The sequence below is a fragment of the Giraffa tippelskirchi genome, chromosome 5 (assembly GCF_054371585.1).
Source record: "Giraffa tippelskirchi isolate mGirTip1 chromosome 5, T2T-mGirTip1v1.2.pri, whole genome shotgun sequence".
In the NCBI taxonomy this organism is placed as follows: Eukaryota; Metazoa; Chordata; class Mammalia; order Artiodactyla; family Giraffidae; genus Giraffa; species Giraffa tippelskirchi.
Window position 1 is genome coordinate 93,337,496 of NC_137279.1, and position 22,182 is coordinate 93,359,677.

The window sequence follows — 22,182 nt, forward strand, 5'->3', positions numbered from 1 at the left end:
CTCTGAGCAGGGTTGTGTGCTGGACACTGGGGGACCAGGGTGGGACACAGTGACAAAGGTGAGACACACAGTCCTGTCCTCCAAGGTCCTGAAGGGGAGAGATATGCCACCTACCCACCTTTCTGGTCATAGGCGGCATAGCTATGTATTTCTAAGCAAAATTGTTTAAGTAAGGCCTTCAGTCCTCATGGTCATAATTCTAGATTGAGTGGGCAGGGACTTCCCTGGTGGCACAATAGGTAAGAATCCACCTGCCAATGCAGGGGACACGGGTTTGACCCCGGTCTGGGAAGATTCCACATCCTCGGAGCAACTATGGCCCAGCGCCACAACTTCTGAGCTCGTGCTCTAGGACTACAAATACCGAGCCTGCGGGCTGCAACTACTGAAATCCGTTGGCGCTCCCCAACATGAGAAGTCACTGCAATGAGAAGCTTGGGCACTGCAACAAAGAGTAGCCCCCGCTTATCACAACTAGAGAGAGCCCATGAGCAGTAGTGAAGATCCAGTGCAGCCCCCACCCGACCTAAAAATAATAATAATATAATAAATAGATTGGGTAGGCGGAGGGAGAGGAAAACGAGAGCTGCTGGACAGAAACTTAACTTGGCCAACATGTCAGTGGATGACGGGAGTCCCCTGAATAAAGGAGGCCACCCACTTCTGGGAGTGAGGAAAGAAAGAAAGTGGAAGTGTTAGTTGCTCAGTCATGTCCAGCTGTTTGCAACCCCATGGACTGTAGCCCTCCAGGCTTGTCTGTCCATGGACTTCTCCAGGCAAGAATACTGCAATGGGCTGCCATTTCAAAGGACTCATCAAATAAGTTATTTAAAGACTTCAGAATAGGGAACCCCCTGGCAGTCCAGTGGTTAGGACTTGAGCTTTCACTGCCAAGGGCACAGGTTTGATCCCTGGTCTGGGAACTAAGATCTCACAAGCCCCTCAGCCAAACAACAACAAAGCCCTCCCTCCTCAAGGTGCACGCCCCACACCCCCTCTGCTGCTGGGCACTCTAGCAGGTCCCCTGTAGGTGAATGTACCCCCACACAGTTTGGAGGCACACACCTCTGTGTGTACACCCATGCCCCAGACCTAAGTGTGTTCACACACAGCCTGCCCTCCAGGTGCCAAGTACCTCTCTTGCCTTGGATATTTGGAGTCAATGGGACCCTGAGGGTGGACCCATGGCACATGAATACACCCTGGGGGGCTGATTAGTCCTTGTTGGATCAGTGAGAGGGGGTCCAGCAGGGACTGTCCCTTCATCTAATCCCCGTCCTTTAGTCAACCCCTTTGCATTCAGTAGCTGTCCCCTCCCCACTAACATATACTTGTTTCTGATCTTTGTTTTCCTCCCTGGCCAAATCCCCGAGGCTTCTTTGGTCATTAACCTCCTGCTTTAATTAGCTTAGTGGGGAGAAAAGTGGAAGCAGGGAAAATTCAGGGGTGGGTGTCTAGGGGGAATCTCCTTTTGGTGGGGACGGGAAGGCTTTGACCAGCTGGTGACAAAAATGCCTGGCACACAGTCAGACCTACACAACTGTCTGCGATTTCTGATAATGTGAAAAATAGTCACCTGGTCCACAGAGCAGGAGGCTTCCCCCATGGCTCCCAGGTCGCCCAACCTGGGTTCCTGGGGTAGGAGAGTGGACAAGAGCAGGGAACAGCCACTCCCAAAAGGTCTCATCTCTCCAATTCTTCCTCTCTCACTCTTGCTTAGAGGCAGGAGCACTCAATCCCACAAAAAGGTTTGTTGCTAACTTTGTTAAATCCTTGATCCAGAGGGCATCTCATCCCCAATTCTGGGGCCTTCCGGGGTTTCTCTGTCATGGCTTCCCTTCCCTGGATCTTCCCGCTGGGCAAAGCAAGAGACTCACAGTAAGCCAACTCCCATGCCCTCCTGAGATCCTCCATCCTGTCTCCTACCCTCCCCTTGGTGTGCAAATTTACTCTTTCCAAGAATCAATTTAGGGAACTGGGCTTCGCAGCTCAGCCCTCACAGCCTCACAGTGCCTGGTCTATGAGGTCATCTCCTCTGTTCCCCCATTCCCCTGCCTCCAAGCAGGACGTTACCTCACAAACTAGCTCAGATTTGTGGTTTCCAAGGCACTCCAGAAAAGAACACCCACCCATTCTTATCAAACTCTTTTGAGAAGTTCTTCTTAAAAGACTGTCCTCAAGCCCTCAGGTCGCGGTGCCATTCTTTCTCCCACTGGGAAAGACCCAGGCACAAAAAAGGTGACAAAAGAAATGCCGAAGCTATGGGATAAGGGGAGAAGAAAAGATTGCATTACACTCCAACTCCCACAAACTCCCCTAAAAATACCCAGCTCTCCAGTTCAAGGCTTAAAAACTGATTGTTACTTTCACCAAATTTCCAGAGTCAAAGGAGCTCAATTAGTGGGTTTTCAATGGGGGAGAGGTGGGTGAGGCAAAGTGGAATGATGGTGACGGCTAAAGAACAGAGCACCCCCAAGCTAAACGGATGGCCCGGGCCTGAGGAAGTCTGGGTCTCCATTCCACCCGGTGTCTTCTTTCCTCCTTCCGTCGCACCCAAAGCTCGTGGCTCTCACCCGAAACTGTTAACTCCTATCATGCCTTTAAGACTTCCCTTGCCTCCCCGCTCTCGGTCCCCTACTTCTCTCCACCCCTTCATCCTCCTCACCTCATTTCTCCACAGCCCTCCCAGCTCCCCTCCACTGATCAGAAGGATGTGAACTAACTCACCTCCCAGTCGGTGCTTCTCTGATCTCCGAGACTGGGGGGAGGGAAGGGAGGAAGGAGGATGGCTTGCCGCTTGGGGAAGAAGGGACCCCGTCTTTTGCCAGGGGGTCCCACCCTCCAACTCGGCACCCCATCCTGGCCCCCCACCCCACCCCCCAGCGCGCAGAGCCGTGTTCAGCCCGCATCGCCGCTGCGGGCTTTGTCTGCTCTGCGGAGAACCTCTGCCCGCGGCCCGGAGCCGGGATCGACTCTGGGAGAACGGGAGGGGGGAGCGGAGAGCGGAGAGGGAGCGCGGCAGGGAGGGGGAAGAGGGGAGAGAAAGCGAGAGAAAGCCGCAGTGACCCAGCCGGGACAGCTCCCCGCCCTCTCCCCCCGCCTCATTACCATAAGAAAGAGGGACCTAAGACTGGCCGGGATCGCGAAGGAGCCCGTTTTGGGAGGGGGGCACACTCCATTAGCCTGTTTTCAACCCGTTCCGTTTCTGTACACTGACTTCTTTCCTCTTTAAAAATGAGGGACCTCGACTGCCTTCCCACCCCCAGCTTCGCCTCCCAGCAGCGAGTAAAGACCGAAGGCACATCCCTATCTTCCTCGGGTCAAGGAATTCGTCCCCGCGCCCCCGAGGGCGGGAAACTACAACTCCCGGCATGCCCCGGGCGCCCCCGGCGCGCCCCCCTCCCGTCAGTTCCATGCTGCTCCATCCAGTTCATTTAAAACAAAAGAGTTTGAGCGCTGGAAGGGGCTGGGCTCTATTGGGGGCCACTGAGCGCCGCTCCTGGACTGGGGCTCGGTGCGGGAGCCTAAGGGGGGCGTCTGGACGGTGGGGTCTAGAGACTCCCGGGACCGAGGCGGGAGGGGTGGGGGCAGAGATCCCGCAGCCCCCCGCCCCCCCGTCACCCCCGGAGAGGAGAGGAGATCTGCTTTCTCGGTTTTGCTTCTCTATCCCCCCACCCCCACCCCGGGGGCTGGGGCGAGGGGAGTCGGGTTACAGGGTGTTTGGGGAGGGGGGCTTAGAGGGAGGGTCTATCTTTCTATCTCGCTTTCTTCCCCCCTCCCCAGTTCTTTGTTCCCCCCTCCCCACACACCCCCCTCCTCTCCTCTCCCCTCCCCTCCTCTCTCCCCTTTTCCCTTCCACCACCTCTCTCTCTCCCTCTCTCTCTCTCCCCCAGCTTTTGTTTCGCCATGCCTAGTCTAGTGGTATCTGGAATAATGGAAAGAAATGGGGGCTTTGGAGAACTAGGATGTTTCGGGGGAAGCGCTAAGGACCGAGGGCTGCTGGAAGACGAGCGCGCCCTTCAGCTGGCTCTCGATCAACTCTGCCTCCTGGGTTTGGGGGAGCCCCCCGCCCCCACGGCGGGTGAGGACGGGGGAGGTGGGGGGGGCGGCGCCCCCGCGCAGCCGGCCGCCCCCCCGCAGCCGGCCCCGCCGCCGCCACCCGCGGCGCCCCCGGCCGCCCCGACGGCGGCCCCCGCGGCGCAGACGCCCCAGCCCCCCACCGCCCCCAAAGGGGCCAGCGACGCCAAGCTCTGCGCTCTCTACAAAGAGGCCGAGCTGCGCCTGAAGGGCAGCAGCAACACCACCGAGTGTGTACCAGTGCCCACCTCCGAGCACGTGGCCGAGATCGTGGGCAGGCAAGGTAAGCGGGCGCCGGGACCGCGGAGAGGGACTGGAGTTGGGGGGCACCCCATCCCTAGCACGGAAAGTTCACTTCCTCCCTCCTTGCCCGCCTCTGGCTCTGTCCCTTCCCCACAAAGGGGGACCCGCCCCCTACCCTGATTTCGAAGTGCCTCAAAGTTCCCTGCTACCCCCCTAGTTGGAACTGTCCTCCAGATCCTTCCTTCCCTAGGGCTCTGCCCTTAGACAAAGAAATATCCTCTCTCGGAGAGAGGGAAAAGGGAGGGGGATCGGTTTTCCAATCCGGGGAGGCTGTCCGGAGGGGGTGTCCACTCGTAGCCAGAAAAACTGGCCGAATGTGCAGAAGAGTTACTCAGAAGCCCCAACTACGGCGTCTGCTAGTGGTTTGGGGAGGGGGCACCCCTGGGACCCCCAGCCACCCGGAGTTACGGACTTTGGGGGAGACCTGGCCCGGGAAGGCAGACTGAGTATCTGTCTCTTTGTTGGGCTGAGTGTAGGAATGGAAGGGGGTGTGGCTCATGGGAGGGTCCCAGCCTGGGGGTGAGGTGGGGAACGGCGGCTGCTGGGAGGAGGGAGTCGTGTGGTCACCCACACACCAAAGTTGGATGGTCTATGGGATTTTGGAAGGGGTGCCTCCAACAAAGTGCCACGTCCCGCTGTGGACCCCTTCTCCTCCCTCTCAGGCTTTTGTTCTGGGCTGGCCACGGCAAGGGGCCAGAGGCCTGGAGAGGGGTCTCTGGTAGTGAGAGAGTAGGACAGGGTGGGAAGGGGCGTGCTGAGGGGTGAGGAACCTTCACCTGGAGATTTGGTGGAAGGCATGGGTCCCGGTGTGTTGTTGGGGGGGGGGGTAGGGTGGGTACAGAATTAATCCAATGTAGAGTGTCTGATACCACACCCTCCTCTGCTCCAGCATCCCTGGGCGCGTGGGGGTGGGAGTGTTGGTAAGGGTCCAGATTGAGCAGACGGGATCCTGGGGACCCTTCCCTCTCCCAGTTTCCCAAAGGGGAGTGGGGGGGCGGGATTTGGAAATTGCAAGGGGGCTGGACTGGGGAGGTGTGGGGTGGGGGAGGAGCAGGGGAGGAGCTGTCCCACAGTGGGGAACAATAGAGGAGCTGCATTCCGGCTGGGAGTGAAGGAGGAGGCCGGCTGCTGGCTGGGGAAGAGGGGAGGCAAGTCAGGGGGGCCCCTACTCCACATCGCACCTCATCCACCCGAAGTGTGAGGGGTTGGGGGGATTTTGCTGGGAGATCCAGAATGGAGGAAGGGAAGATGCCACTCCCCGGCATAGCCCTCATCCCCCTGGGGCACCCCATCTCTTGAGATTTCTGGTTTTAAAAGTTGGATTTCCTCTTGTTGTCAGAAACTAGGGACCCAGAGCCCTGGAATCGGGTGGGGACACTGTTATCTTTTCTTGGGTGCGGGGGTGGTCTTGGGAGGCCCCCGGAATTTCATGGAGTCATTCTTTCCTCTTCTGCCTCCGCATCAGATGGGCCTGTCTCTCATAAAAGTAGGGGGATTTCTCCTATTCAGAGAAGACAAGCCTCCCTCTCACTCCTTAAGGAAATGGAAGTCCTTTCTCTTGTCTAACCTCCCTTCTCCTGCTGTGGTGTCAGTACTGCTCTATTTGACCTCTAGGAAGGTGAAGCCAAGTGGGTCTTCCCTTCAAGAGATGCTTCTTCAGGGTTGGGAAATGCAGGACGAGATCCGCTACCAGTTCTGCATCTATAGGCCTCTAGCTTTTCTCCTTACTTTTATACCTGGCCTGTTCTCCTCACCCCAATTCCAGTCCCCAAAGACACCTATAACAGCTCTCATGTAAGTTTAGGGGCCCAAAACTTAGAGCCAGAACCCAAGTGCCTATCAGATGCCATGTAATTAGAAGTTGTAGGAGAAGGGTCTTAACTGTTCCTTCCCTCCCCGCCCCCGCCCCCCATGCCTCCCAAACAGAACAATCATTTACTGACATTAAAGCAGCAAGGATGTGGGCTTGACAACAGGTAGGACTTCTCAACTGCCAAGAGGTCTGAAGACAAAAAGGGAGGAGCAAATTCTCCTTCCTAAGGTCTCTTGAAGGTGAGGAGAGCTGCCCCCAACCCACTCTCTCCTCCCACATGCCAATCTGGTAGGTTTGGAGAAGAAGCCATCTGGAGTGGAGGAAGGAGAGGGAAAAAAAGATGAGCTCACCTCAGGCCTATGGTTGGAGGGTTAGGCAGAGTCAGAAAACTAGGACCACTGGCATTGGTTGGGGAGTGAGAAAGGGAACTGTGAATGTGTATATGGAGACGGGTATGAATGTCTAAATGTGAATGGGGGCAAAAGTTGTGGGCAGGGGTGTATAGGAATGTGCTGCATGTGTCCTGGGAATGATGGGGATGGAAGAGTGGGCTGGATGAAAAGATGAAACACGGGGAATCCATGTGTATGGGGGAGAGGGGTATGTGAAAGTGTGCACTAGACTTGCACCACAAGTACCATTTAGATAAAGGCAAGCTGCACAGCGGCTCCTAGGTCTGTGTGTGTGTGTGTACAAACACACACATGTAGCATGTGTGCTTTGAGAAAACGTGAGTCTCTGAGGTTCTGTGTGGCAGGGAGAGGGAATTAGAAAAGGAGGAGAGAGGTTTGTCCATTAGCTGCCAAGGTCTGCCACCTTTAGGCTGCAGTCTGGCCATCCCAGCCTCCCTCACTTTTCCATTCCCCTTCTCCCTCTTTGTCTCGCTTTGTCTGGGCCATTCTCCTTTCTCTTCCTGCCTCTCTCCCCAGCCTCTCAGCTTTTACCCACTCCTTCAAAGCAGGAGTATGGCTCCAGAACACCTTCTCCCCAACTCTACTCAGCCCGCAGCCCAACTTGGCTCTCCTGCCCCAGGGGACAGGGTGGCAGGAGTGTCCATGAGGTCAGGCACTGTGTCCCTCACACATCATTATCCTTCTTTCCTTCCTAAAACTGATTCTCAGACCCTTCCCGACCTCCCACACTCCATGAGTTGCTGACAACTTGCTGTGAATTTGGGACCAGCTGAGAGACACTAATGGGTGGAAGGCATGGGAGCAGATGCGGGTCAGTCGTCACAGTGTAGACTGGAAGACACTTGTAATGCATGGAGATCAAGTGAGGAGTAGACTGTAGGCTTCTGAGGCAAGATCAGGGTCAGTGACAGACTGGAGATCGCAGTTGCAGAGCAGGGCGGGTGATTGAGCGATTTGGAAGTTTGTGAGTAGCCAGATATCAGTAGAGAAATTGGGGGAAACAGCCTATGGTTGTCGAGCAGTTAGTGAGTAGGTTAGCAGCTTGTCTGGGAAGGTCAGTGATTATTTCAGGATTTCAAAGAGTGCATGAATTTGGAGGTCCAACATGGAATTCAAGGGAAAGTTGTGACATTTTGCAATCTGTGGTTGATAGATACATTGGACAGATTTGAGATACAGTCAGTGAATTGTTCTGGTTAGAGTGGGGGGAGGGTTTCCTAAGGATAGAGAGAGGTTCCTGGTGGGCTGGGTATCAGAGTAGGAGCAGGAGCTTGTTGGTTCCAGCACAAACCTTCTTGCCTTGTGAGTTTATCTCTCTTTTCCCTTCCCTATCCCAGGCTGCAAGATTAAGGCTCTGAGGGCCAAGACCAACACCTACATCAAGACGCCCGTGCGAGGCGAGGAGCCAGTGTTCATGGTGACTGGGCGGCGGGAGGACGTGGCCACAGCCCGCCGGGAAATCATCTCAGCGGCCGAGCACTTCTCCATGATCCGCGCCTCGCGCAACAAGTCGGGCGCCGCCTTTGGAGTGGCGCCTGCTCTGCCCGGCCAAGTGACCATTCGTGTGCGGGTGCCCTATCGCGTGGTGGGACTGGTGGTGGGCCCCAAGGGGGCAACCATCAAACGCATCCAGCAGCAGACCAACACGTACATTATCACGCCAAGCCGGGACCGCGACCCGGTGTTCGAGATCACTGGTGCCCCGGGGAACGTGGAGCGTGCGCGCGAGGAGATCGAAACGCACATCGCGGTCCGCACAGGCAAGATCCTCGAGTACAACAATGAAAACGACTTCCTGGCGGGGAGTCCCGACGCCGCTCTGGATAGCCGCTACTCGGAGGCCTGGCGGGTGCACCCTTCCGGCTGCAAGCCCCTCTCCACCTTCCGGCAGAACAGCCTGGGCTGCATCGGCGAGTGCGGAGTGGACTCGGGCTTTGAGGCCCCGCGCCTCGGCGAGCAGGGAGGGGACTTTGGCTATGGCGGCTACCTGTTTCCTGGCTATGGCGTGGGCAAGCAGGACGTGTACTACGGAGTGGCCGAGACTAGCCCCCCGCTCTGGGCGGGCCAGGAGAACGCCACGCCCACCTCGGTGCTCTTCTCTTCCGCCTCTTCCTCCTCCTCCTCTTCCGCCAAGGCCCGCGCTGGGCCCCCGGGAGCACATCGCTCTCCTGCCGCCTCCGCGGGGCCCGAGCTGGCGGGACTCCCGAGACGCCCGCCGGGAGAGCCGCTCCAGGGCTTCTCTAAACTTGGTGGGGGAGGCCTGCGGAGCCCCGGCGGCGGGCGGGATTGCATGGTGTGCTTCGAGAGTGAGGTGACTGCCGCACTGGTGCCCTGCGGACACAACCTGTTCTGCATGGAGTGTGCAGTACGCATCTGTGAGAGGACGGACCCTGAGTGTCCCGTCTGCCACATCACAGCCACGCAAGCCATCCGAATATTTTCCTAAGCCCCTGGCCCCTGGCCTCCTGGGGCTGCTCCCCAGGGGCCCTTCCTGGAGCTGTTTTCCACTGGGGCCTTTTGCAAATCAGTGATTTGAGGAGCAAGGTGCTTAGATACTCGCTTGCTGGGGAGGGGGGAGGGGAGGCGATGGTGGCTGGAGGGCGGGGCCACTTTCAGAGCCTCTGGTCCCCCTGTCCTGGAAAGGTTGGGAGGGGGGCCAGGCCGGAAATTTTACTAGAGTTACAACTCTGATACCTCAACACACCCTTCAATCCGGAAGCAGCTAAGAGAAACTTCTGTTTTGCCAGAGGTGGCCGCTAAGGCATCCTGACTCCCTGCCCGCCCCCCTCACACTACCCCTTCCACTAGGGAGGGGATGGGGAACGGGCGGGAGAGTGAGAATTACCATCTGTATCTAGAGGTGCTCCAACAACCCCCAAGCCTCTGGTCCTGACCTCTGACCTCCAACCACGACCCTTTAGACCCTCCACCACCTTGTATTCTGTTTGGGGATTTATTCCTGGGCTTCCAGCAGTATGAGGGGGTTGGGGCCCTTTCAGAAGTCTGAATAGATTTTCTGAGGGGGAAGGGGAGGAAGTACGTCAGTCAATAAAGGGCTCAGAACTCGTCTCTCCCCACAAAGTTGGGCTAGAGGAATCTGGAGAGGGGTGCTCCTCTGCTTTTCCTCCACTCCTCCCCTTCATCCTTCTCTTTGGGTTTTCCTCTCTCCTTTGCTCTCTCCTCCAGCTCTTCTCTCTGCTTCCCCTTGCCAGCTGTCACAGCCAGCCCTGTCTTGCTCTTCTCTTTCTTCCCTTCTCCCCTCTCCTTCCTGCTCCATCCAGCCCAGCTTTGGGGACACTACCCCCCTGGGGAGAGGCAGAGGGAAAAACATTTTGATGGTCCCCTCAATTCCTCTTTGTCATTTGGAGGCCCACTTTTCTCCTCCTCCAAAGAAACACCTCAAATTTTTGATAGAATGTATCCCTCCCTGTTCTCAGTGAATATTTGAAGAGGGGACTAATACTGGGGTACATAAAGGGTCAAACCTCCACCTTTATCATCTTTGGGCATTACATTTAGGGAGCAGTTTGGGGGCTGGATTTTCTGGTGGTGGGAGGGGGAGAGCCAGGGTAGTGTGTCTGCTCTTGGGGAGCAGGAAAGAGGCAGTGGGAGAGGCTGCTGGAGGGAGGGAGGGTTCCTCCTCCCTTGCAGTGCCTCATTCCCTGCGCCCCTCTCTGGACCTGACCTGAAGCCTTGTTAACAAATTAATCATGAAGTCTCTGTCTCACTCATTGAGGAGAGACCTTGTCTTCAGAGAGGGGTCACTCCAGAGCCAAGCAGGATTGGGGTGCAGCTGGGCCTGTTCTAAGAATCATGTATTATTATAGGCCTTGCACCCCCTTTGCTGCTTCCCTACTGCTCACTTGGGGCAATCACCAGCCTCCTACCCTCCTGGTTCCGCTGGCCGGGCTACGAGGGGATGGGGGATGGGAGTCCCGGGGGGGGGTCCTAGGATGTTCTTGTATATAGTAGGGTGGGACTGTTCTAAGTGATCTCTGAGCCTTACGGCTCGGGAGTCCCATTCTTCCTGGATGGAGAGGGGGTGCAGGGATGGGGGCACAGAGGGGATTTCCTCCTCTCCTTCCTCCTGTTGTGAATTAACTCACCTCTCCTCAGCCTTCCCCTCCAGACCACCAGCCAGGGAGGGGAGCGGAAGGAGGTCACAGCCAGGAAAACTGGCCTGTGACAACTTCCCTCCTTCCCGCCAATGTGAGCCATCCTGAGATGTCTGTACAATAGAAACCAAACCAAATGGGCACCCCTCTGTCGCCGGGGGGGGGGGGGGGGGTGGGTGGGGAGGGGGGTGGGAAGATGGAATGTCTGTCTGTCGATCCCCTCCCCCTCTCCACTCTACCCACAAAGGCGGAAGACTGTTACACTAGGGGGCTCAGAAAATTCAATCCCACTCTTACTAATTGAGCCAAACCTAGAAACCAACACAAAACACATAGTGAGAGACAAAATAGAGGAGAGAAAGAGCATGAGAGGGAGCGAGATAGGCGACCAACACAGAGGAGAGAAAACAAAAATAGAAAAAAAAAAGCAGTTCTTTATAATTTAATATTCTATTTTAATAAAGGCATTTATTACCGTATAAATGTAGCAAAGAACCTGGGCTAATATGAAAAAAAAGACTTTTTATTAGGTAATTTATTATATGAAAAGGATATTTTATTTTATGATAAAGTGATCCTTAAAAAAATAAAAAAACTTTAGAAGGTTTAGAATATATGTAGGGAGAGAAGAAGAAAAAAAAATACATTTGTATTCAGAGTTAAATCTTAAAAAAATGTTTTTAATATATGTTCTGGTTTACGTTCCTTTTTTCCCCCACATTTTTTTGGGGAGGAATGTCGTTTGCTTTTCCGGGGGAGCATCCTGGGATGGCTTGTGGAGACAGGGACTAGGGGAACCTGGTCCCTCTGGGGCCCTGCAAGTAGATTGGATTTCACCCCCAAGGCTCCCCCTCCCTCTCCCTCTCCCCTTTGGGGGAGCCAGCAGAGCCAAACAAAGAAAGGGATTAAGGAGAAAGGAAGAAGCAGTGGGACTGAGGATCCTGGGGTGTCCCCCCCCCCACTTCCCCTGTCCAGTCCCAGGGGCAAGTAAGGTGGGGAAGTCCAGAACTGAGGCCTAGCAGGCCTATGGGAACCCTCAGAGAGGTGTGAGATTTAAGAGAAATAGTTTTTTGTTTGTTTTTTTTTTTTAACCAAAAATGAGAGAGAAGAAAAACCGAGGGGTTTAAAAGAAAAGAATACTACAAAATAATAATAATTAATAATAATAATAATAATTCAAATTTATTTCATATAATCCTAGAGACAAAGAGAAAGAATTACTAGTTACTTAGTAGACGATATTCAGATAGCTTAAAGTTTAGTAGCATCGAGGGCCCCTGGGTCCAGTAGAATGTATAAAAGTCATAACGAAAAGGAAAATAGAGGAGGGAAGTGGCTGAGTCCACCCTGAGCCTGCCCCCCCCCCCATCTTCAGATATCAGGGTGGAGCAGGTTGCTAGTTATGGTTGGGAGCTTCCTTCCAGTCTGCTGGGGTTGATTCTAAGAATCCTTGGATTTTTAAATTTTAGGACAAATAGATGAGGGGCTCAGTTCCCAGGGTCTTTGAAAGCATGAACACTGATCATTTCAACCAGAGGAGGGCTGGGCTAGGGACAGCTGAGGCGGGAGAGCATGGTTGGCTCCCTGTCTTTGGGCAGCCCTTACTCCAAACATGTCCTCTTGGGGCTCTCTGAGAGGAGGAAGACTGCCCAGCTTCAACCCTCCAGAGACAACTTCTCCCAGGCCTAACTGAGGAAGTCCTTCCTGAAGTGTAACTGCAATCCGCTCTACCTCTGATTAATTCAAGAGCCTGGTAGTTCGTCCCACCAACAGACACACATGCACACATTTCTTACTTTCTCAGAGCTTCAAGGGGACTGGAGGGTATCTGTCCCCCATTCTTGTTCCTACCCAATATTCGCTTAGCTTCTGACCTCCATGGCAGCAGGTGGAAGAATGATCTCAATAATCAGTCTCCTTTAAAGCTGCACTGTGCTTTACAGATTTGCAGAAGTGCTTTATTATCTCTTAGATACCAAGGATTTGCCACCCACTGGGGTGGAATGGAGACGCTGTCCTTGAAGGCCTGGGAGAACTGGCCCCCAAGGGTACAAAGTCAGGGGTTGCAGCAGGGACTTTGGGTGACCCCAACCCTAACCATCTGTTCTAGTTCACTGCCATCTGTAAGAGTTCAGTTAGAGGTCATCTGCTGTACCCTGACCCTCCCCACAAAAAGTTGGGGAGCTTGGCTTTTGCTTGTGAGAAATCAACTCATTTTTAAGCACTTGCCTTCTTCCAACCCCAGCTTGTAATCAGGTTGGTCCCCCCACCCTCGCTCCTGTCCAAGGGGGTGTAGAGGCCTCTTGACTCTTGGCAAGAAGTTCCATGACACTAATGACTCTGTCATGCCCCTCCCTGGCCCTAGACCCCAAACATATCTCCTCCCCAATTTACTCTTCTCACCCCACCCAGGGACAGACTTTTCCCCTGCTCTTTTTGTCCTAGGAACCCCGCTAGTTTGGGAAGGTAGCGTCTGGGGTGGGGAGGGCTTCCTCTTCCCTGCTCAAGGGTGCGGGTGGGGTAGGGTGGGTGGGGGGAGACAGCCCTGGGGCAGGGGGAATGGTCTCTCCACTGTAGAAAGTAGAGTAGGATTGTGGTCAGACTTAATTTGAGGCATCTAGTGAAGACACATTACAAATCCACCAGGAAAACCATTTCAAAAGCAAAATAAAGGCGGGAAACAAAACGGACCCATGAATAATCAAGTCAAAGTGATGTTGCACAAAATGCAGAGAAACCAAGAAGGGGGAGGGTTAATGTATTAAATGTGCTATTAAGAACTTAATTTTATTAAAAGTATTATTACTTAAGGCTCAGGCTTCTTTCTTGGCACGTTGGTCGGAACCACCTTAGGGTGAGTGGGGTTTTCTCTAGTGTCATTCTGAGTGACCTTGCTTACCTTGCATGAAGTGGATGGCTCCTATCAATCTGCTCTCCACAGCTCCCTATTTGGGTCTCCAAGTACTCAACCCCTCTTTTCTCTCCATTTACCTCCTTCTATTCCTTGGGGCCCCAGGAGACCTCATTCGACCCTGCATTGCAGAACAGGGGAAGGTGAGGCAGGCCCACCTAGACCTTGCCTGGAAAGCCAGCTTCTGGACTTGATGGAGAAAGGGCAGAGCTGAGAGCTCAACCCTCCCATCAATCTGCACGATTCAATCCATCCCGACACACCGCATCATCTCTTCAGGGTCAAACAGAAATCTGGATGGAAGACTTAGGCCTTCCACCTCCCAGGCTTAAAATCCCTTCCCCAGCACACACATACGGGGCTGGCCCTGACTCCCCCTTTTCTTAAACATCTCCCCCTGCCTCCTCCCCTCACCCCTGGCATTGGAGTGACCTCAGCTCTTGGCACTGGGGCCCAGGGCACCAGATGGTACCCGCTGATGGTTTCCTTTGTCTCTCCTTCCAGATACCCCCTCTCTGCCATGCTGTCCTCCCTCTTCCACCTGCCCTGGGGGTTGGCAGAGGGAAGGGCGGGCACCTCCCACCCCCTTGGCACTGTCCCCAGACCACAAGACTCCAGAGACAGCTGGCCCTGGGGGGCAGTGGATATGGTGGGGAGGATGAGGGGAAGGGAAGAGGAACAAGGACTCAGAGGAGGGCCCAGAGATGAAGGGGAGGCAGCAGGATGGTCAGGCTTGATATAAAACACAGCTTTATTGGAGGGCCCTAGTCTGTGAGGGGGGTGACCGATAATAGAGATCTGGGGGCGGGGAGGGGCACATGAAGACCTTAGAGCTCTGCAGGGCTATGAACAGGGACTGGCCACTCTGACATGTGGACCAACAGGGCAGAGAAAGCTCCTGGAGCTGGGCAGGGCTGGGGGGGCACCAGAACACAGTGGGGGCAGGTCAGAGGCTGATGCAACAGGCCCTCTTCTCCCCAGGACCCAGCTCCTGCCCAGCCGGGCCACTGCCCAGGGTGACGGCATTGGTCCGGGTGTTGTTCTGCCTCTGCTTGGACACCTTGGCGAAGATCTCTGTGAGGGCAGAGGGTGGTGATCAGGTCAGACGAAGATTAGGAGCCCACCCTCCCCATACACACTCTGCGTGCCCCTTTCTGAACACTAGGGGTTTTGCTGGAAGGAAGAGGAATTTGGGCACCTGGGTCCCATCTACTTACGTCGGTGGAGCGGGACTAAGACTCAGCTCCCTGGGAGTGTGGCCTTCTGGTTCTTTCCCTAAGCTCTAGCTGACAGGGCTGGGGGTGTATGAGGGAGGCTCTTAGGAGGCTGGGGGGGCCCACAGCGGGGGTGAGGAATCGGCTGGGGCGGGCGAGGGCTGGGTGTCTGCGTTCCTCCCACTGCCCGCGGAAGCCTCAAGGATGGAATGGCGGTGCCTGCCAAATGGAGGCAGTGGCTCTACCTTTGAGGACAGTCTCAAAGGCCAGCTCAACATTGGTGGAATCCAGAGCCGAGGTCTCCAAGAAGAGCAGCCCATTGTTTTCTGACAGAAAGGAAGCACACCATTAGTTGTGAAGGGTCAAGACAATAATATTTACTTCATATTTTACCATGTACGTTCGTTACACGCTAAAACCTTGGCATGTGTAGCTCATTTAAACCTTAAAACAAACTGGAAGGTAGGTTTGAATATTATTCTTTTCTTTTAGAAGAGGAAACTGTAGCCCAGAAACAGAGAGAATGAACAAAGAACTTGCATTGTGTCCCACGTCTAGTCACTCACCAAGAGACGTGGGCTAGGCCATGGAACCCCACAGCCTACACCCTTAACTACTGTATCCTGCTGCCTCTAAGCCCCAGAAAGCTCCTGGGGAAAGTGTGACAGGAGACAGTCAAGGGAAGCCCATCTGCTACACTTAGGATCTCTGAGCATGGCAATGTGGGCTGCCTTAAAATCAACTGAATAATTGCCGATAAAGACAGGGCAAATGGGGTGGGACATAACAAGGGACACAGGGTCACTGAGGGGAAGGGCTAGGAGATTCTGAGGAAGACAGAATGGAGGTAGGGGGATCCTGGGGAGGAAGTCCAGGGCAGAGCCTTACAGTGGGAGCAGGGGCTGCGATTACATTGGCAGAGCAGCTGGAGGGGTCAGGCTGGGTTGTGGTGGGCTCTCACCAGCAAACATGCGGGCTTCCTCAGTGGGCACCTCCCGGGACTGGCTGAGGTCACTTTTGTTACCGACGAGCATGACAACAATTGTGGCCTCGGCATGGTCGTAGAGCTCCTTCAGCCAGCGCTCCACCACAGCATAAGTCTGGTGCTTGGTTAGGTCAAACACCAGGAGGGCCCCCACAGCACCACGATAGTACCTGGGTAGGGGGTTAGTGGGGTGGACAGAGGCAAGGTCAGGGCCATCAAGCCCAACCTCAGAGCAGAGCTCTTAGGCCAAAAGCCAGAGATGAGCATTATAGACAGGGAAATATGAAGATTACAGTCCAGAGACCCAAACCACACAGGGCAGCCCAGAGCTCCCATGTCTGATGCTGAACGCCCTCCAAGGATACTGGTCTTGGAGTCTCTGAAGACTAACCTCCCTTTTCCAAAACCGCTGGCTCCCTCCTCCCTCCTAACCCCTCTGCTGCCTCTGGTCTTAGTTCTGATGTTAGCCACAACTATCCACGGATGTATACCAGGGCTCTGGTCAAACTAGCTTCCTGGATGCCCAACACCCAAAATCTCCCTCACATAGCTCCTTGACCCCCGGCACTTCTCTCTCATGGCCATCTTTCTAGAACTAGCTGAATCTCCCTGATCATCTGAGACACCCTTACTAGGCAACCAGTCTCACTCTTGGAAGTTTGATAGAGCTTCTTCAGACTGCTAAGTCGCTTCAGTCGTGTCCAACTCTGTGTGACCCCATAGACGGCAGCCCACCAGGCTCCGCAACCCCATGGACTGCAGCCTACCAGGCTCCTCCGCCCATGGGATTTTCCAGGCAAGAGTACTGGAGTGGGGTGCCATTGCCTTCTCCAACTGGTGGTATATAATTATTCCCATTGTATTGATGAGTCAGCTGAGGCTTGTAAGAGTCAAGTGACCAGTCCAAGAGTGAAGAATATGTATAAACAAAGCCACAAAGCCCCTAACTCCTGCTTCCTGCCCCCTTGCAGGTGCTGCCCCCCCACCCCCCCCACCCACCGCCCCCACACCACCTTTGGCCTGACACTGACTGGGAGATGCTCTATGTCCAGTATCAAGAGGCTTATGTTCCTTTGTGTCCTCTGAGTTTTGTAAAATGTGGTTATGGGGTCCAGCCTTTCACCTTGCAGTTAGATAGTGAAGGTTGCCACATGCAAAGCACTGCAGAAATGAGGGGATGCTCTCGATCCTAGAATATGTCTCCATCACAGCTGCACCCCAATTTCACCTGCTTGAAACACAAACTTCTTATATCTAAAGAGGGATTAATGATAGCACCTTATTCCTGTGGTATTTGGAGGATTACATAAAATGCCCAATGTGAACTGTCTTGTACCTTCCCTGGCACATAGTAAAGACAAGTAAGTGGTGGTGACGACTCTTGTTTTTAGTTCCGGCAGTCAGTATCATTGCTTCCTGTCTCAGAGTACTTGCGTCTTCTCACCCAAGCCATGGTGGCCCCATGGTCCCATTCAGGGAACTCCCTGCTGAGTTTCCTTGCCTCCTCCTCCTCCACTCCTCCTCCAATGGTACACCCTGACTTTCCCAGCACCCCAGCACCCCAGTACACCCCCAGCCCGGGGCTCACGCCGACGTGATGGCTCGGTACCGCTCCAGGCCAGCCGTGTCCCAGATCTGAGCCTTGATAGCGGTGGTGCCCAGCATGACAGTGCGAGTGGAGAACTCAACCCCGATGGTGGTGCGGCTGTCGTGGCTGAACTCATTGCGAGTGAATCGGGACAGCAGGTTGGTCTTCCCCACTCCTGACTCGCCGATCAGCACCACTGAAGAAGTGGAGAGATAAGGACTGAACTTGGAGGGTCTGCCCATCAGAAAAGACGAGTAGCTCAGACAACTGAGGAGGGAGCCAGGTCTCCTGGCAGAGCCATGCAGGCATGCTCAGTCGCGTCCCACTCTTTGCCACCCTATGGGCTGTAGACTGCCAGGCTCCTCTGTCCATTGGATTCTCCAGGCAAGAATATTGGAGTGGGTTGCCATGTCCTCCTCCAGGGGATCTTCGCGATCCAAGGATCTAACCTGCGTCTCTTAAGTCTCCTGCATTGGAGGCGGGTTCTTTATCACTAGCGCCACAGGAAGCCTGGCAGAGACAAGGGTCTCCAACTCTACATGATGCACCCACCCTAGGGCAGAAGGGATGAGAGTCTGAAACAGGCTGAGGGGCTTCAAGGGTTCTAGGCCTGGCCTGTTGCAACATGGCGGCAGAATCAGCCTATGAATTTGGTGAGGGAGTGATGTCTATGGGCTGTTTGTGGATAGTGCGTTCAAGGGTTGTGAGGTAACAGGGAGGGAAGGGGGTCTGTGGGGAAGGTGCACATTTCTGGGCGAGAGAATATGAGAACATGTGCATCTTTCTATGTACACAAGCTGGAAGGGGAAGTGGGCAGTTTGTATTTGCAAGGGGAGCAGAGGTGGGAATAGCAATATGGGTGAGGAGAAAGTTTGGCAGGTGACACATCTGTGGGTGGGGGAAAGGTATGGGGATATGTGTGCAAGAAATTAGGATCCAGTTATCCCCAAGAAGGGGCACTTTTGTATGCTTAAGTCCATGGAACTGGATGTGGGACCAGTTATGCATGCCTTCAGCAACTTATAATTCTCTTTCTTATGAAAAGAATGGGAATAACAATTTTATCTATGAGTTGTTGCAAGAAGTAAACAAGATATTGCCCAGGATATGGTGAGTGTGCAAAACTGTTACTGTCATTATTGTTGTTGGTGAAAAGTCAAAGTGTTAGTCACTCAGTCGTGTTCAACTCTTTGTGACCCCATGGACTGTATCTTGCCAGGCTCCTATGTCCATGGGATTTTCCAGGCAAGAATACTAGAGTGGGTAGCCATGCCTTCTTCCTCCAGGGGGTCTTCCTGACCCAAGAATCGAACCTGGGTCTCCTAGGTCTCCTACATTGCAGGTGGATTCTTTACCCACTGAGCCACGGGGAAGCCCATTGTTGTTGGTAGGCTGGTGCTTTTACCTTTCTGTTTTCATGGACAAGGATACACCAGAGGGGCCATGAAGAGCCTTTTGGTTGAAGGGCAGGATCCAGGGCCCAGACTTACCCACTGTGAGTGAGCTAGGGGCTGGCATTAAAATGTAGGGGGTGATGTTAAATATAACGCATAATCCTCTGGCATGGAGCTACCCAGGGTGGTTCTGGAAAGGCAGGCTGGTGCCCCAGGACTGGGCACTGCATAATCTGGGTGCTGGTCCCAACTCAACCTCTGACTAGTTATGTGACCCTGAACAAGTGGCTCATCTTTTCTGGGTTGCAGTTTCCCTGTTTATAAAATCTACAAAGGCTCATTCCAACTTCAAAAATTCCTTATTTGTGTAGCGTAGGGAAGAGCTGGGAGCTGTATGGATGTGTGTAGGTAAGAGGATTTATGGACATGAGTGTGTGTGAGTGTATGTGTGTGTGTGTGTCTGCTATTGGGAACCTCATCCCCATCTCATCCCTCCCACTAGGTGGACTCTGAGCCAGGGCTTTGGAGTCAAATAGACTTGGGTTTGAGTACTGACTGTACGACCTTTTGAAAACTATTTGTTCTGTCTCATCCTCCTCTGAAAAGTGGAGATACTAATGGTTAATGTTTATTGAGCACCTACAGTATGCCCGGTACCCTCCTAAACGTCTGAACTGATTTAATCCTCACAACAATGCCACAAGGCAAGTACCCATATTAGGATGACCCCATGTTTACAGGGGGTGGGTGTTCAATGACTTGCACAAGATAACACAGCCAGTGTGGTAAACGTGAGCTGTGCTGTCTACATGAGCCTTCCAGGGAGGACTTGCCCCGCGCCGCAGGGAGTGCAGGCAGCACCCAGCCTTCAGCTGTTGCTCCTTCAGCATCTGCTTCTGATGTCGAGGCAGCCTCACCTGGGCTCATGCCTTTCCCAGTGCCCAAGCAAGGAGAGGGGAAACCCAGAGCTGCTCGCCCTTGGTTGAGGCTTTGTGTTCCTGCTTTGCAGTGTGACTTCTCCCTCTGCCTGATCCTGCGTCCTCCCTCTTCCTTTCACTGCTGTTGAGCCACAGTAAACATCTCACACCCCAGACTTCTCCGGGTCTGCTTCTAGTGACCCTAAATTGCAATAACTTGTAAGTGGCAGGACTGAGATCTGAACTCAGTATTGCCCCAGTCTGCTGTGACCCCTTACCCTGTTTCCTTTCCTGGGAAAAATGCTGGGAGTACAGGTTTCCCAAGCCCTGGTCTCCTGAGTCCCAGCTCAAGTGAGGGCGGGGCTGAGGCTGGGAGGGTGGAGTGGCTGGACAGGGAATCATAGCGCTGCCAGTCCACCCTGCCCTGAAGGAGGTACAGAGGTGGGGGTAGGGAACCCTAGACTGGCTAAACACAGGGGCGAGATAAAGGAGCTGGAAAGATACATGCAAACTTCCAGGGATAGCCTAGTTAAACCCAGTTCCTGGTATTTGAGCCCAGGGTGTCTGCCAAGGGACACACCGACAAGGCTACGGTGCTGGGAGTTCTTCAGATTCTATTAGACCCTAGTCCCGATTCATAACATCTTCCCTGTGTCTTCCTCCAGCCCTGTGATGGTATAGATCTTCCTATCTCTCCTTTCCTGTACAGCTGTCCGGAAAGGTGACTTTCTTCCTCTTAAGTCTGCTTGTCCCTCCTTCTCAGGAGGGAATCCTCTCTGGAGTTTCACCTCCATCTCTTGTGCTGCAGTGTCTAACTCTTCCTAGGGACTGGGGCTTCCATTAGGAATGGGGCAGAAGAGCCTGACTTGCACCATTAAGGAGTGATCAACATTATTTACTTCCGTAGAGCATTCTGGCAGCTCCAGGACTTTTGCTCCTGTAAACAGACCCTCCCCCACTCCTTAAGCTTTCTTTCTGATCTGAAGGAATGATGAGCCCTGGGAGGGGGCCCTGCTAATTGATTCAAAAACAGGAAGGAACCCTCTGGCTCTGTTGTTCTCTTCCTGGGTCCCTCTCAGGTGTTCCTCTTTCTTTATGGACCCCCGACTCACCCTTGAAGACAAAGTTATAATCTTCCTCGGCTCTGTTCCCCATCTTGGCTCCGCATGGAGGGCACAAGTGTCTTCGAGGGCAGAGGTGATGGGTCTACGCGTTGGCTCAATGCCCTCAACCCTCAGCTCTGAAGACACCTGGATCCGCCCTTCCTCTCATTGAGAGTAAAGAGACTTCTGCGAGAGGGATCGAGGGCCGATTTTAGGCTAGCCAGGGCCTAGGGAGGCTCAGTTCTGGCAGGTGGCAGAGCTGTAAGGAATCTGAGAGGACGGAAGCTGAGAACAGGAAGAGTGAGCGGCTGGAGACCTGGAGCCCAGGTGGGTGGAGAGATGATGACGTCAGACAGGTTAGACAGGTTGGGTGTCTGCTCTCAGCCTGGGCTCTTGCAAGCAGGTAAGCAGGCTCAAGGGAGTGACAACGGGGGCAGCTAGGCAGGGACAGGACCTTCGGAGAAGCAGCCGAGGACTAAATGTGCGTTGCTAGACTCTTGGGACCTGTGGCTGGGGGTGCCCAGCCACTAGTGAGTGAGAAATAGTCCCTCAGGGAGCAGGAAACTACACAGCCTTCTGCTATTCCTTGGAGCCTAGTAGGTGCGGTTAACTGGGGGCACCAGAGGAAGGGCTATGGGGGGAGGGGCTGGGGTCACCCCACTGCAGGGCAGAGCTCTGGGAGGGGCATCTTGGATGCAGCAACTTCTGCCCCTCCCTGACAGCTCAGGACCTGGGATGGGCCGTTTCTCAACCTGGGTGGAACTGGGACTTGCAACCTACCAGCTTCCCTGGGATGAGTCCCTTCCTACAGCACTGGGAAAGATCCAGCCTTGCTCTAAGGACACCGGATAGGGGGAGACCTGGGGCAGAAACAGCCAGGTGCAGGGATGGGTCTGAATGTTGGGCCAGGACTTCCTAATTTTTTCTACTCTTTCCCCAGGACCTGAAGCTTCAGGGCAGATACATCCTGTGTGCAAAGGACTTCCTGCTCTGCAGAGGGATCTGGGTAAGCTTGTGAATGCCCAGAGAAGAGGGAAGGGGTGGCCCTTGTAGGCCACTAAGGGGCACACTCCCAATCCCAAGAGTAGAAAAGGGGCCCCCCAAAGTTGGGACTGAAGGACATCAAACTCCCAAAGCCGGTTCTCTCTTCATCCAACATGACCCCCACCAGCCTCTTGTTCCTCTCAGCTCACTCCCAAGGTTTTGCCAAGCAGGTGGGTAAGATTCTTCTCTGAGTGGCAGGGGCCTGGTGAAGTCACAGCACCGAACTGGCCAAGAGAGCCTAGGCACCTCTGCAAAAACCATGTGGTGGTTGGAGGTCACAGTGGAATGGGAAGCATCCTAGCTGA

General features: G+C 54.2%; 2 protein-coding genes across 2 annotated transcripts; one reads left to right on the plus strand and one right to left on the minus strand.

Moving 5' to 3' along the window:
* Positions 1-3,837: 3,837 nt before the first annotated feature.
* On the plus strand, positions 3,838-10,094 carry MEX3A (mex-3 RNA binding family member A). The gene is made up of 2 exons (XM_081494342.1): positions 3,838-4,360; positions 7,944-10,094. The coding sequence occupies exons 1-2, from the start codon at positions 3,907-3,909 to the stop codon at positions 9,050-9,052; spliced, it is 1,563 nt and encodes a 520-aa protein (XP_081350468.1). The 5' UTR covers positions 3,838-3,906; the 3' UTR covers positions 9,053-10,094.
* A 4,265-nt stretch (positions 10,095-14,359) lies between these two features.
* RAB25 (RAB25, member RAS oncogene family) lies at positions 14,360-22,125 on the minus strand. Its single transcript, XM_081494448.1, has 5 exons — positions 20,843-22,125; positions 17,420-17,615; positions 15,808-16,001; positions 15,092-15,172; positions 14,360-14,706 (listed from the first exon to the last, which is right to left on the minus strand). Exons 1-5 carry the CDS (start codon positions 20,883-20,885, stop codon positions 14,579-14,581), a joined length of 642 nt encoding a protein of 213 aa, XP_081350574.1. The 5' UTR covers positions 20,886-22,125; the 3' UTR covers positions 14,360-14,578.
* Positions 22,126-22,182: the final 57 nt, after the last annotated feature.

What these genes read in the sequence shown, in the direction of transcription:
- MEX3A (XM_081494342.1), top strand. Translation starts at nt 3,907, where the DNA reads ATGCCTAGTCTAGTGGTATCTGGAATAATGGAAAGAAATGGGGGCTTT. An exon ending in CGAGATCGTGGGCAGGCAAG is followed by an intron (nt 4,361 to 7,943) that starts GTAAGCGGGCGC and finishes TCCCTATCCCAG; the next exon opens with GCTGCAAGATTAAGGCTCTG.
- RAB25 (XM_081494448.1), bottom strand. Translation starts at nt 20,885, where the DNA reads ATGGGGAACAGAGCCGAGGAAGATTATAACTTTGTCTTCAAGG. An exon ending in TACCGAGCCATCACGTCGGC is followed by an intron (nt 16,002 to 17,419) that starts GTGAGCCCCGGG and finishes CCCCCTACCCAG; the next exon opens with GTACTATCGTGGTGCTGTGG. An exon ending in CTTTGAGACTGTCCTCAAAG is followed by an intron (nt 14,707 to 15,091) that starts GTAGAGCCACTG and finishes CTGCCCTCACAG; the next exon opens with AGATCTTCGCCAAGGTGTCC.